This window comes from Pseudophryne corroboree, chromosome 4 (genome assembly GCF_028390025.1).
Source record: "Pseudophryne corroboree isolate aPseCor3 chromosome 4, aPseCor3.hap2, whole genome shotgun sequence".
NCBI classification, from domain to species: Eukaryota; Metazoa; Chordata; class Amphibia; order Anura; family Myobatrachidae; genus Pseudophryne; species Pseudophryne corroboree.
Window position 1 is genome coordinate 416,057,213 of NC_086447.1, and position 13,671 is coordinate 416,070,883.

At 49.2% G+C, this 13,671-nt stretch overlaps 1 protein-coding gene across 2 annotated transcripts in view; it reads left to right on the forward strand.

Annotated features, from left to right (window-relative positions):
- LOC134909670 (probable ATP-dependent RNA helicase DDX43) overlaps window positions 1-13,671 on the forward strand; it is a 575,661-nt gene that overhangs the window by 359,576 nt on the left and 202,414 nt on the right. For both annotated transcript variants that reach the window (XM_063916810.1, XM_063916811.1), the window contains exon 9: window positions 111-252. In XM_063916810.1, coding sequence (XP_063772880.1) covers window positions 111-252 — 142 coding nt within the window. The remainder of the gene's footprint in view (window positions 1-110; window positions 253-13,671) is intronic.

Below are 13,671 nucleotides of genomic sequence, written 5' to 3' on the forward strand. Positions count from 1 at the left end.
TTATATTGTATGATCTCATTTATAACCTGATACACCGTTTCAGTCCAAATATTGTAAAAATTTACATTTCATGTTCTGATGTTGAGTGTGATTTGCGTCTTATTTTTTAGCATTTGCATTTATGGTGGTGGCGATCGTAAAAAACAGATAAATGTGGTTTCAAAGGGTGTGGATATTGTCATTGCCACTCCTGGAAGACTAAATGATCTGCAGATGAACAATATTATTACTCTAAAAAGCATTACTTACTTGGTGAGTACCTTTTTTGCGCTTTGAATTTTAAAATCCAGTCTCATATGGTGCCATTTTTCTGATGCCACTCACCTCTGAATTATCAGTACAACTATGCAAATATATAGCACTCTAGTGAAAGACATGTTAGGGGGAATCTGGGTACTTGTTTAAACATATTCAATCTATAATCGGGTATTGCACAAATTTTGTCAATGTTTTATTATTCTTTACTCGTTACATTTTTTTTTGTGACTGCCTACAAAATCAAGTTTCAAATTGACTATTTTTCAGTGAGGAGGAAAGTGTAAAACAGTCTGGTAACATACATCAAAAAGATCCTTTTAACCACTTCCCTGCCGTGGTCGCATGAGATGTGACCACATCAAGCTGGGCTTTCCTGACATGGTAGCATTTCATGCGACCGGTAAGAAACGCCCACCCCCGGCTGCCTGAATAGAATCTAAAGGCAGCCAATGAGATCACACAGCTCCGTATTCTCTGTAGCTCCACTCAGAGGATCCTCCTCTCTTCCCCCTGCAAAACACGTACCAATCGATCACTGGCCAGGCACGGCTGCAGTGGTAGTGTGCACACCCACGACTGCAGCTACTCGTAGTGCTTAATGCAGGAGCGTCTCCACCCTTAGTCTCTGCCACCCTGGCGTCAAGCAGTGAGGATCATCCAGGCATAGCCAGCCACAGTGATCACACACCCGCAGCTGCAGAACCACACAAGACTCACTGCAGCTGCTTTTCCCCTGCATTCTCTGCTCCTATGTCCCAGCGAATATCTTGTCTGAGCTTCCCAGTGATCTATCATACGTGGCTGCAGGAGTGGATAGTAACTTACTGCAGCCACACCTCCCATTTCTCTAACGTCCTAGTGGATGCTGGGGACTCCGAAAGGACCATGGGGAATAGCGGCTCCGCAGGAGACTGGGCACAAAGTAAAAGCTTTAGGACTAGCTGGTGTGCACTGGCTCCTCCCCCTATGACCCTCCTCCAAGTCTCAGTTAAGATTTTGTGCCCGAACGAGAAGGGTGCAATCTAGGTGGCTCTCCTAGAGCTGCTTAGAGTAAAAGTTTAAATAGGTTTTTTTATTTTCAGTGAGACCTGCTGGCAACAGGCTCACTGCATCGAGGGACTAAGGGGAGAAGAAGCGAACTCACCTGCGTGCAGAGTGGATTGGGCTTCTTAGGCTACTGGACATTAGCTCCAGAGGGACGATCACAGGCCCAGCCATGGATGGGTCCCGGAGCCGCGCCGCCGGCCCCCTTACAGAGCCAGAAGAGTGAAGAGGTCCGGAAAATCGGCGGCAGAAGACGTCCTGTCTTCAATAAGGTAGCGCACAGCACCGCAGCTGTGCGCCATTGCTCTCAGCACACTTCACACTCCGGTCACTGAGGGTGCAGGGCGCTGGGGGGGGGGGCGCCCTGGGACGCAATGAAAATACCTTAAATGGCTAAAAATACATCACATATAGCTCCTGGGCTATATGGATGTATTTAACCCCTGCCAGTTTTCCACAAAAAAGCGGGAGAAAGGCCGCCGAAAAAGGGGCGGAGCCTATCTCCTCAGCACGCAAGCGCCATTTTTTCCTCACAGCTCCGTTGGAGGAAGGCTCCCTGACTCTCCCCTGCAGTCCTGCACAACAGAAACAGGGTAAAACAAGAGAGGGGGGGCACTAAATTGGCATATTAATATATACAGCAGCTATATTAGGGAAAAACACTTATATAAGGTTATCCCTATATATATATAGCGCTCTGGTGTGTGCTGGCAAATTCTCCCTCTGTCTCCCCAAAGGGCTAGTGGGGTCCTGTCCTCTATCAGAGCATTCCCTGTGTGTGTGCTGTGTGTCGGTACGCTGTGTCGACATGTATGAGGAGGAAAATGGTGTGGAGGCGGAGCAATTGCCTGTGTTAGTGATGTCACCCCCTAGGGAGTCGACACCTGACTGGATGGTCTTATGGAAAGAATTACGTGATAGTGTCGGCACTTTACAAACGACTGTTGACGACATGAGACAGCCGGCAAATCAGTTAATACCTGTACAGGCGTCTCAAACACCGTCAGGGGCTATAAAACGCCCGTTACCTCAGGTCGATACGGACACTGACTCCAGTGTCGACGGTGAGGAAACAAACGTATTTTCCAGTAGGGCCACACGTTACATGATCACGGCAATGAAGGAGGTTTTGAACATTTCTGATACTACAAGTACCACAAAAAAGGGTATTATGTGGGGTGTGAAAAAACTACCCGTAGTTTTTCCTGAATCAGATGAATTAAATGAGGTGTGTGATGAAGCGTGGGTTTCCCCCGATAAAAAACTGCTAATTTCTAAAAAATTATTGGCATTATACCCTTTCCCGCCAGAGGTTAGGGCGCGTTGGGAAACACCTCCTAGCGTAGATAAGGCGCTCACACGCTTATCAAAACAAGTGGCGTTACCGTCCCCTGATACGGCCGCCCTCAAGGAACCAGCTGATAGGAAGCTGGAAAATATCCTTAAAAGTATATACACACATACTGGTATTATACTGCGACCAGCAATCGCCTCAGCCTGGATGTGCAGTGCTGGGGTGGCTTGGTCGGATTCCCTGACTGAAAATATTGATACCCTGGACAGGGACAATATATTATTGACTATAGAGCATTTAAAGGATGCATTTCTATATATGCGAGATGCACAGAGGGATATTTGCACTCTGGCATCAAGAGTAAGTGCGATGTCCATTTCTGCCAGAAGAGGATTATGGACGCGACAGTGGTCAGGGGATGCGGATTCCAAACGGCATATGGAAGTATTGCCATATAAAGGGGAGGAGTTATTTGGGGTCGGTCTATCGGACCTGGTGGCCACGGCAACGGCTGGAAAATCCACCTTTTTACCCCAAGTCACCTCGCAGCAGAAAAAGATACCGTCTTTTCAGGCTCAGTCCTTTCGTCCCCATAAGGGCAAGCGGGCAAAAGGCCACTCATATCTGCCCCGGGGCAGAGGAAGGGGAAAAAGACTGCAGCAAACAGCCTCTTCCCACGAACAGAAGCCCTCCCCCGCTTCTGCCAAGTCCTCAGCATGACGCTGGGGCCTTACAAGCGGACTCAGGCACGGTGGGGGCTCGTCTCAAGAATTTCAGCGCGCAGTGGGCACACTCGCAAGTGGACCCCTGGATCCTGCAGGTAGTATCTCAGGGGTACAAATTGGAATTCGAGACGTCTCCCCCTCGCCGGTTCCTGAAGTCTGCTTTACCAACGTCTCCCCCCGACAGGGAGGCGGTATTGGAAGCCATTCACAAGCTGTATTCCCAGCAGGTGATAATCAAGGTACCCCTCCTACAACAGGGAAAGGGGTATTATTCCACGCTGTTTGTGGTACCGAAGCCGGACGGCTCGGTGAGACCCATTTTAAATCTGAAATCCTTGAACACTTACATAAAAAGGTTCAAGTTCAAGATGGAGTCACTCAGAGCAGTGATAGCGAACCTGGAAGAAGGGGACTATATGGTGTCTCTGGACATCAAGGATGCTTACCTCCATGTCCCAATTTGCCCTTCTCACCAAGGGTACCTCAGTTTTGTGGTACAGAACTGTCACTATCAGTTTCAGACGCTGCCGTTTGGATTGTCCACGGCACCCCGGGTCTTTACCAAGGTAATGGCCGAAATGATGATTCTTCTTCGAAGAAAAGGCGTTTTAATTATCCCTTACTTGGACGATCTCCTGATAAGGGCAAGGTCCAGAGAACAGTTAGAGGTCGGAGTAGCACTATCTCAAGTAGTACTACGACAGCACGGATGGATTCTAAATATTCCAAAATCGCAGCTGATTCCGACGACACGTCTGCTGTTCCTAGGGATGATTCTGGACACAGTACAGAAAAAGGTGTTTCTCCCGGAGGAGAAAGCCATGGAGTTATCCGACCTAGTCAGGAACCTCCTAAGACCAGGCCAAGTGTCAGTACATCAATGCACAAGGGTCCTGGGAAAGATGGTGGCTTCTTACGAAGCGATTCCATTCGGCAGATTCCACGCAAGAACTTTTCAGTGGGATCTGCTGGACAAATGGTCCGGATCGCATCTTCAAATGCATCAGCGGATAACCCTGTCTCCAAGGACAAGGGTGTCTCTCCTGTGGTGGTTACAGAGTGCTCATCTCCTAGAGGGCCGCAGATTCGGCATTCAGGATTGGGTCCTGGTGACCACGGATGCCAGCCTGAGAGGCTGGGGAGCAGTCACACAGGGAAGAAATTTCCAGGGCTTGTGGTCAAGCATGGAAACGTCACTTCACATAAATATCCTGGAATTAAGGGCCATTTACAATGCCCTAAGTAAGGCAAGACCTCTGCTTCAGGGTCAGCCGGTGTTGATCCAGTCGGACAACATCACGGCAGTCGCCCACGTAAACAGACAGGGCGGCACAAGAAGCAGGAGGGCAATGATGGAAGTGGCAAGGATTCTTCGCTGGGCGGAGAATCATGTGATAGCACTGTCAGCAGTGTTCATTCCGGGAGTGGACAACTGGGAAGCAGACTTCCTCAGCAGACACGATCTTCACCCGGGGGAGTGGGGACTTCACCCAGAAGTCTTCCACATGATTGTGAACCGTTGGGAAAAACCAAAGGTGGACATGATGGCGTCCCGCCTCAACAAAAAACTGGACAGATATTGCGCCAGGTCAAGGGACCCTCAGGCAATAGCTGTGGACGCTCTGGTAACACCGTGGGTGTACCAGTCAGTGTATGTGTTCCCTCCTCTTCCTCTCATACCAAAAGTACTGAGAATCATAAGAAGGAGAGGAGTAAAGACTATACTCGTGGCTCCGGATTGGCCAAGAAGGACTTGGTCCCCGGAAATTCAAGAGATGCTCACGGAAGACCCGTGGCCTCTACCTCTAAGAAAGGACCTGCTCCAGCAGGGACCATGTCTGTTCCAAGACTTACCGCGGCTGCGTTTGACGGCATGGCGGTTGAACGCCGGATCCTGAAGGAAAAAGGCATTCCGGATGAAGTCATCCCTACCCTGATCAAAGCCAGGAAGGATGTAACCATACAACATTATCACCGTATTTGGCTTAAATATGTTGCGTGGTGCGAGGCCAGGAAGGCCCCTACAGAGGAATTTCAACTGGGTCGTTTCCTGCATTTCCTGCAAACAGGACTGTCTATGGGCCTCAAATTAGGGTCCATTAAGGTTCAAATTTCGGCCCTGTCAATATTCTTCCAAAAAGAACTGGCTTCTGTTCCTGAAGTTCAGACGTTTGTCAAGGGAGTACTGCATATACAGCCTCCTTTTGTGCCTCCAGTGGCACCTTGGGATCTCAATGTAGTTTTGGGATTCCTAAAATCACATTGGTTTGAACCACTCACCACTGTGGACTTAAAATATCTCACATGGAAAGTGGTAATGCTGTTAGCCCTGGCTTCAGCCAGGCGTGTCTCAGAATTGGCGGCTTTATCCTATAAAAGCCCTTACCTAATTTTTCATACGGACAGGGCAGAATTGAGGACTCGTCCTCAATTTCTTCCTAAGGTGGTTTCAGCATTTCACTTAAACCAGCCTATTGTGGTGCCTGCGGCTACTAGGGACTTGGAGGATTCCAAGTTGCTGGACGTAGTCAGGGCCCTGAAAATATATGTTTCCAGGACGGCTGGAGTCAGAAAATCTGATTCGCTGTTTATCCTGTATGCACCCAGCAAGCTGGGTGCTCCTGCTTCTAAGCAGACGATTGCTCGTTGGATTTGTAGTACAATTCAGCTTGCACATTCTGTGGCAGGCCTGCCACAGCCAAAATCTGTAAAAGCCCATTCCACACGGAAAGTGGGCTCATCTTGGGCGGCTGCCCGAGGGGTCTCGGCTTTACAACTTTGCCGAGCAGCTACTTGGTCAGGGGCAAACACGTTTGCTAAATTCTACAAATTTGATACCCTGGCTGAGGAGGACCTGGAGTTCTCTCATTCGGTGCTGCAGAGTCATCCGCACTCTCCCGCCCGTTTGGGAGCTTTGGTATAATCCCCATGGTCCTTTCGGAGTCCCCAGCATCCACTAGGACGTTAGAGAAAATAAGAATTTACTTACCGATAATTCTATTTCTCATAGTCCGTAGTGGATGCTGGGCGCCCATCCCAAGTGCGGATTGTCTGCATTACTTGTACATAGTTATTGTTACAAAAATCGGGTTATTGTTGTTGTGAGCCATCTTTTCAGAGGCTCCTTCTGTTATCATGCTGTTAACTGGGTTCAGATCACAAGTTGTACGGTGTGATTGGTGTGGCTGGTATGAGTCTTACCCGGGATTCAAAATCCTTCCTTATTGTGTACGCTCGTCCGGGCACAGTATCCTAACTGAGGCTTGGAGGAGGGTCATAGGGGGAGGAGCCAGTGCACACCAGCTAGTCCTAAAGCTTTTACTTTGTGCCCAGTCTCCTGCGGAGCCGCTATTCCCCATGGTCCTTTCGGAGTCCCCAGCATCCACTACGGACTATGAGAAATAGAATTATCGGTAAGTAAATTCTTATTTTTCTTGCCCAGTATATGCACAGAAAATGTGCCTGTAGTATGTTAGCACAGAATTTGGAGCTCTGCGAACTGAAGTTCCTCTGCATACACAGTACTTACATTCATTTGTGCACTATGATTGCACTTATCTGGTAAGTAGTGTATCATTTAGAGGAACTTCTGTTCACAGAGCTCCAAGTTCTCTACTAATAAGGGTGGCCATAAGAATATAACTGACGTAATGGTTTACCATCGGTGGGAGACCACTAACGGTTATTTACCAATGGAAATCCATTGATCATCAATGGCAAAACTGTTGGATGTTCATCACTAGCTAATATCCACTGCAGATACTGTTGTTAACTGCAGTGCAGCTCCTACTCCTCTCGGCCTTTCTCAAGCAACAGTGATAAGTGATTGGGCGATCCTCATAGAAACGCCCAGCCCATGCCATCTTCTTTCGGATCTGTCTACTGAATTAAATGTAGATTTTGTTATTAAATTTGTTTTAATTGTGTTATGTGTCTGACCTATCTGAGTCTGGCACTAAACCATTAACTGACTCCCTCCCCTAGCTCCGATCATGGAATGTTGATGCCAAGTCTAAACATACTTTTATGTGCAGTGGCTATTGAAGGAGAGTCTTTGTTTGCTTCAGAACTCACAAATATTATTTCCCAGGCTACAGGACTTTTCGTCCACAAGGGAGAGCTAGGTTCCAGAGTTTCAGGGGTTCACCAAGAATTTCCCATAGAGTAAAATTTAGAGGATGGCGTACCCCTGTACCACATGTTCTGCCCATAGAGGAACAGAGGACAGGGTACCCCCCTGGTACCACATGTTCTGCGGTCAAAACACCAGATAAGCAATCTGTGTGACGGGTTGGGGCTCCAATGCACATGCAAGTGGTACTCTTTTCAGGATTCCAACCCAGACTGTTGGGCGAGTGGAATTGTTTCCAGAGGTCACATTCTAGATCTGGAAAGTTCAGTTCTGGACTATTGTTTTTGTCACTACCCCTCAAGATCAGGACAATAGAAGGGCCATCATCCAGGTTGGTCCATTCTCTGGTAGAGTCTGGGGTAATTGTTCCGGTTCTGGAACATTTACAAGTCCATGGTTATTATTCAAATCTTTATTTCTCTGACGTCCTAGTGGATGCTGGGAACTCCGTAAGGACCATGGGGAATAGCGGCTCCGCAGGAGACTGGGCACAAAAAGAAAGCTTTAGGACTACCTGGTGTGCACTGGCTCCTCCCCCTATGACCCTCCTCCAAGCCTCAGTTAGATTTTTGTGCCCGACCGAGCAGGGTGCAATCTAGGGGGCTCTCCTGAGCTTCTTAGGAAAAGTTAGTTTTAGGTTTTTTATTTTCAGTGAGACCTGCTGGCAACAGGCTCACTGCATCGAGGGACTAAGGGGAGAAGAAGCGAACCTGCCTGCTTGCAGCCAGCTTGGGCTTCTTAGGCTACTGGACACCATTAGCTCCAGAGGGATCGAACACAGGCCCAGCCTCGGAGTCCGGTCCCAGAGCCGCGCCGCCGGCCCCCTTACAGAGCCAGAAGCAAGAAGAGGTCCGGAAAATCGGCGGCAGAAGACATCCGTCTTCATCAAGGTAGCGCACAGCACTGCAGCTGTGCGCCTTTGCTCCTCATGCACACCTCACACTGCGGTCACTGATGGGTGCAGGGCGCTGGGGGGTGGGGGGGGGCGCGCCCTGAGCAGCAATATTAACACCTTGGCTGGCAAAAATACATCACATATAACCCCCAGGGCTATATGGATGTACATTAACCCCTGCCAGAATCCATAAAAATGCGGGAGAAAAGTCAGCGGAAAAGGGGCGGAGCCTATCTCCTCAGCACACTGGCGCCATTTTTCTCTCACAGCTCCGTTGGAGGGAAGCTCCCTGGCTCTCCCCTGCAGTTAATACACTACAGAAAGGGTTAAAAAGAGAGGGGGGGCACAATTTAGGCGCAGTATACAATATATGCAGCTATAAGGGAAAACACTTTTTTATAGGTGCTATCCCTGTGATATATAGCGCCCTGGTGTGTGCTGGCATACTCTCCCTCTGTCTCCCCAAAGGGCTTTGTGGGGTCCTGTCCTCTATCAGAGCATTCCCTGTGTGTGTGCTGTGTGTCGGTACGGCTGTGTCGACAGGTATGTGGAGGATAATGAGGTGGAGGCGGAGCGAATGCCTGTAAATATGTTGTCACCCCCTGCGGGGTCGACACCGGTGTGGTTGAACTTATGGAAGGATTACGTGAAAGTGTCAACTCCTTACATAAAAGGTCGACGACACAGAACAGCCGGCTGCTCAGCTTGTGCCTGTTCCAGCGTCTCAAATGTCATGGGGGGCTCTAAAATCGCCCGCTACCTCAGATAACAGACACAGATGTCGACACGGATACTGACTCCAGTGTCGACATCGATGAGACTGATGTACCCTCCCAATAGGTCCACCCGTTACAGGATTGAGGCAATGAAAAATGTATTACACATTTATGATTATACCCCAGGTACCACATAAAAGGGTATGGTGTTTGGTGAGTGAAAACTATTAGTAGTTTTTCCTGCATCTGAGAAATTAAATGAGGTGTGTGAGGAAGAGTGGTCTTCCCCCGGTAAGAAATTGATAATTTCTAAAACAGTTCTTGGCAGCGTACTCTTTCCCGCCAGAGGATAGGTCACGCGGGAAAACACCCCATAGGGTAGATACAGCGCTTACACGCTTATCAGAAAAGGTGGCACTACCGTCTCCGGATACGGCCGCCCTGAAGGAACCTGCTGATAGAAAGCAGGAGGTTACCCTATAAGATATAGTCACACACTAGGGCATCATATTGCGACCAGCCGTTGCTTCGGCATGGATGTGCAGTGCTCCCGCTGCGTGGTCAGATTCCCTGTCGGAAAATAACTATGGATAGGGACAATATTTTGCTGAAAATAGAGCATATAAAAGACGTGGTCTTATACATGCGTGATGCACAGAGGGATATTTGCCGGCTGGCATCAAAAATAAGCGCTAGGTCCATTGCCGCCAGACGGGGGTTATGGACTTGCCAATGGTCAGGCGATGCCGACTCGAATCGGCACATGGAAGTTGCCCTATAAGGGGGTAAAACTGTTTGGGGATGGTCTTTCAGACCTCGTTTCCACAGCTACTGCTGGGAAATCAATTTTTTTGCCACAGGCTACCCCACAACAAAAGAAAGCACCGTATCATCAAGTACAGTCCTTTCGGCCCAAGAAAAGCAAGAGGGCTAGAGGCTCATCTTTTCTGCCGAGAGGCAAAGGTAGAGGAAAAAGCTGCAACACACAGCTAGTTCCCAAGAGCAGAAGTCCTCCCTGCGTCCGGTAGGTCCACAGCATGGTGCTGGGGCTGCTCAGGCGGACCCGGGTACGGTGGGGGCCCGTCTCAGATATTTCAGCGGACAGTGGGCTTTCTTACATGGATCCCTGGGTACTTCAAGTAGTATCTCAGGGGCACAGGCTGGAGTTCGAGACGTTCTTCCCCCCGCCGTTTCCTAAAATCGGCCTTACCGGCACCTCCCTCTGCCAGGGAGACGGTGTTGGTGGATATTCAACACTATAATCACAACAAGTGATTGTAAAGGTGCCCCTCCTTCAGCAAGGAAGGGGTTACTATTCCACAGTGGTTGTGGTACCGAAACGGTTCGGTGAGACCCATCTTGAAATTAAAATACTTGAACTTTTATATCAGAAGATTCAAGTTCAAGATGGAATCGCTCAGGGCGGTTATTACGAGCCTGGACGAGGGGGATTACAGGGTCTCCCTGGACATCAAGGATGCGTACCTGCATGTCCCCATTTACCCTCCTCACCAGGTGTACCTCAGGTATGTGGTACAGGACTGTCACTATCAGTTCCAGACGCGGCCGTTGGAGTTGTCCACGGCACCGAAGGTCTTTACCTTGGTAATGGCCGAAGTGATGATACTCCTTCGCAAGAAGGAAGTTTTTATTATCCCGTACTTGGACGATCTCCTGATAAAGGCGAGGTCCAAAGAACAGTTGGTAGTGGGGGTAGCACTCTCTCGGGAAGTGCTACAACAGCACGACTGGATTCTCAATATTCCAAAGTCACAGCTGGTCCCGACGACACGTCTTCTGTTCCTGGGAATGTTTCTGAACGCAACGGATGCCAGCCTTCGGGGCTGGGGTGCAGTCACACAGGGAAGAAATTTCCAAGGAGATTTCGCTTCACATAAATATTCTGCAGCTAAGGGCCATTTACAATACCCTAAGCCAAGCAAGGCCCCTGCTTCAGAACCAGCCGGTACTGATCCAATCAGACGACATCACGGCGGTCGCCCATGTAAACAGACAGGGCGGCACAAGAAGCAGGATGGCGATGGCAGAAGCCACAAGGATTCTCCGATGGGCGACCTACACCCAGGAGAATGGGGACTTCATCAGAAGTTTTCCAAATGCGGGTAAACCGTTGGGAATGACCACGGGTGGACATGATGGCGTCCCGCCTCAACAAGAAGTTGAAAAGATATTGCGCCAGGTCAAGGGACCCTCAGGCGATCGCTGGGGACGCTCTAGTGACACCGTGGGTGTACCAGTCGGTTTATGTGTCTCCTCTTCTACCTCTCATACCCAAGGTACTGAGAATAATAAGAAGGCGAGGAGTGAAAACCATACTCGGGGTTCCGGATTGGCCATGAAGAGCTTGGTACCCGGAACTTCAAGAGATGCTGGCAGAGGACCCTTGGCCTCTGCCGCTCAGACAAGACCTGCGGCAGCAGGGACCCTGTCTGTTCCAAGACTTACCGCGGCTGCGTTTGACGGCATGGCTGTAGAACACCGGATCCTAAAGGAAAAGGGTATTCCGAAGGAAGTCATCCCTACCCTGATCATAGCCAGGAAGGATGTCACCGCAAGACATTATCGCCGCGTTTGGCGAAAATTTGTTGCTTGGTGGGAGGCCATGAAGGCCCGACGGAGGAATTTCAACTATGTCGATTCCTGCACTTCCTGCAAGCAGGGGTGACGTTTGGGCCTCAAATTGGGGTCCATCAAGGTCCAGATTTCGGCTCTGTCGATTTTCTTCCAGAAAGAACTGGCTTCACTGCCTGAAGTTCAGACTTTGGTTAAAGGAGTACTACATATTCAGCCTCCTGTTGTGCCTCCTGTGGCACTTTTTGGATCTCAACGTGGTGTTGGATTTCCTAAAGTCGCATTGGTTGAGCCACTTAAAACCATGGAGCTAAAGTATTTCGCGTAGAAAGTGGTCATGCTGATGGCCTTGGCCTTGGCCAGGCGTGTGTCAGAATTGGCGGTTTTGTCATGTAAAAGCCCTTATCTGATTTTCTATATGGATAGGGCAGAGTTGAGGACTCGTCCTCAGTTTCTCCCGAAGGTGGTCTCAGGTTTTCACTTGAACCAACCTATTGTGGTGCCTGCGGCTACTAGGGACTTGGAGGATTCCAAGTTGCTGGACGTAGTCAGGGCCCTGAAAATTTTATTTTTCCAGGACGGCTGGAGTCAGGAAAACTGACTCGCTATTTATCCTGATGGCACCCAACAAGCTGGGTGCTCCTGCTTCTAAGCAGTCTATTGCGCGCTGGATTTGTAGCACTATTCAGCTGGCGCATTCTGCTGTAGGATTACCGCAGCCTAAATCAATAAAAGCCCATTCCACAAGGAAGGTGGGCTCATCTTGGGCGGCTGCCCGAGGGGTCTCGGCTTTACAACTTTGCCGAGCTGCTACTTGGTCAGGGGCAAACACGTTTGCAAAATTCTATAAATTTGATACCTTGGCTGAGGAGGACCTGGAGTTCTCTCATTCGGTGCTGCAGAGTCATCTGCACTCTCCCGCCCGTTTGGGAGCTTTGGTATAATCCCCATGGTCCTTACGGAGTTCCCAGCATCCACTAGGACGTCAGAGAAAATAAGAATTTACTTACCGATAATTCTATTTCTCGTAGTCCGTAGTGGATGCTGGGCGCCCATCCCAAGTGCGGATTGTCTGCAATACTTGTACATAGTTATTGTTAACTAATCGGGTTCTTGTTGTGAGCCATCTATTCAGAGGCTCCTCTGTTATCATGCTGTTAACTGGGTTTCATATCTCAAGTTGTACGGTGTGATTGGTGTGGCTGGTATGAGTCTTACCCGGGATTCAAAATCCTTCCTTATTGTGTACGCTCGTCCGGGCACAGTATCCTAACTGAGGCTTGGAGGAGGGTCATAGGGGGAGGAGCCAGTGCACACCAGGTAGTCCTAAAGCTTTCATTTTGTGCCCAGTCTCCTGCGGAGCCGCTATTCCCCATGGTCCTTACGGAGTTCCCAGCATCCACTACGGACTACGAGAAATAGAATTATCGGTAAGTAAATTCTTATTTTAGTGGAGAAACAGGATGGATCATTCCATCCAATTCTCAACTTAAAGTGGTTAAATCCATTCCTTCAATTAGGAAGATTCAAGATGGAGTCAGTACTGTCTGTGATCAGCTCCATGGAAAAAGGAGAATTTCTTCATCAGGGCCTATAGTGATCCACAGTCCTTACATTGGGGTGTAGGTAGTAGGAGTCGACTGGGCACCACATAGTTAATCTTTTAGCTCTCAGGATGCATCGGTCCTCTTCATATACCCCACCCCCGTCCTAGGGAAGCCAGTTTTAGTGTTTGTGCTGGCAGAGCTGGAGCACCTTTCACACAGTTGAAGAAAAAGGTTTTTGTTTTCTTTTGCGAAGCATAAGTGAGTGAACAAGTGCTGGAAGTCTGTTTGAGCGCCAGTGCTGCTGCTCCAATGATCCCCCGCTCGTGCCGTAATGTCAGTGAGATTGAGAGACTAATGATTCTGGCGAGGATTCTTCCTGGTCGCCATGCTAGTACAATGTCCAGGGTCCTGGACTGCAGCTGGAGAATGGGGGGCAGGTAAGGTGCGGGACCTGCAATACATGCAGTC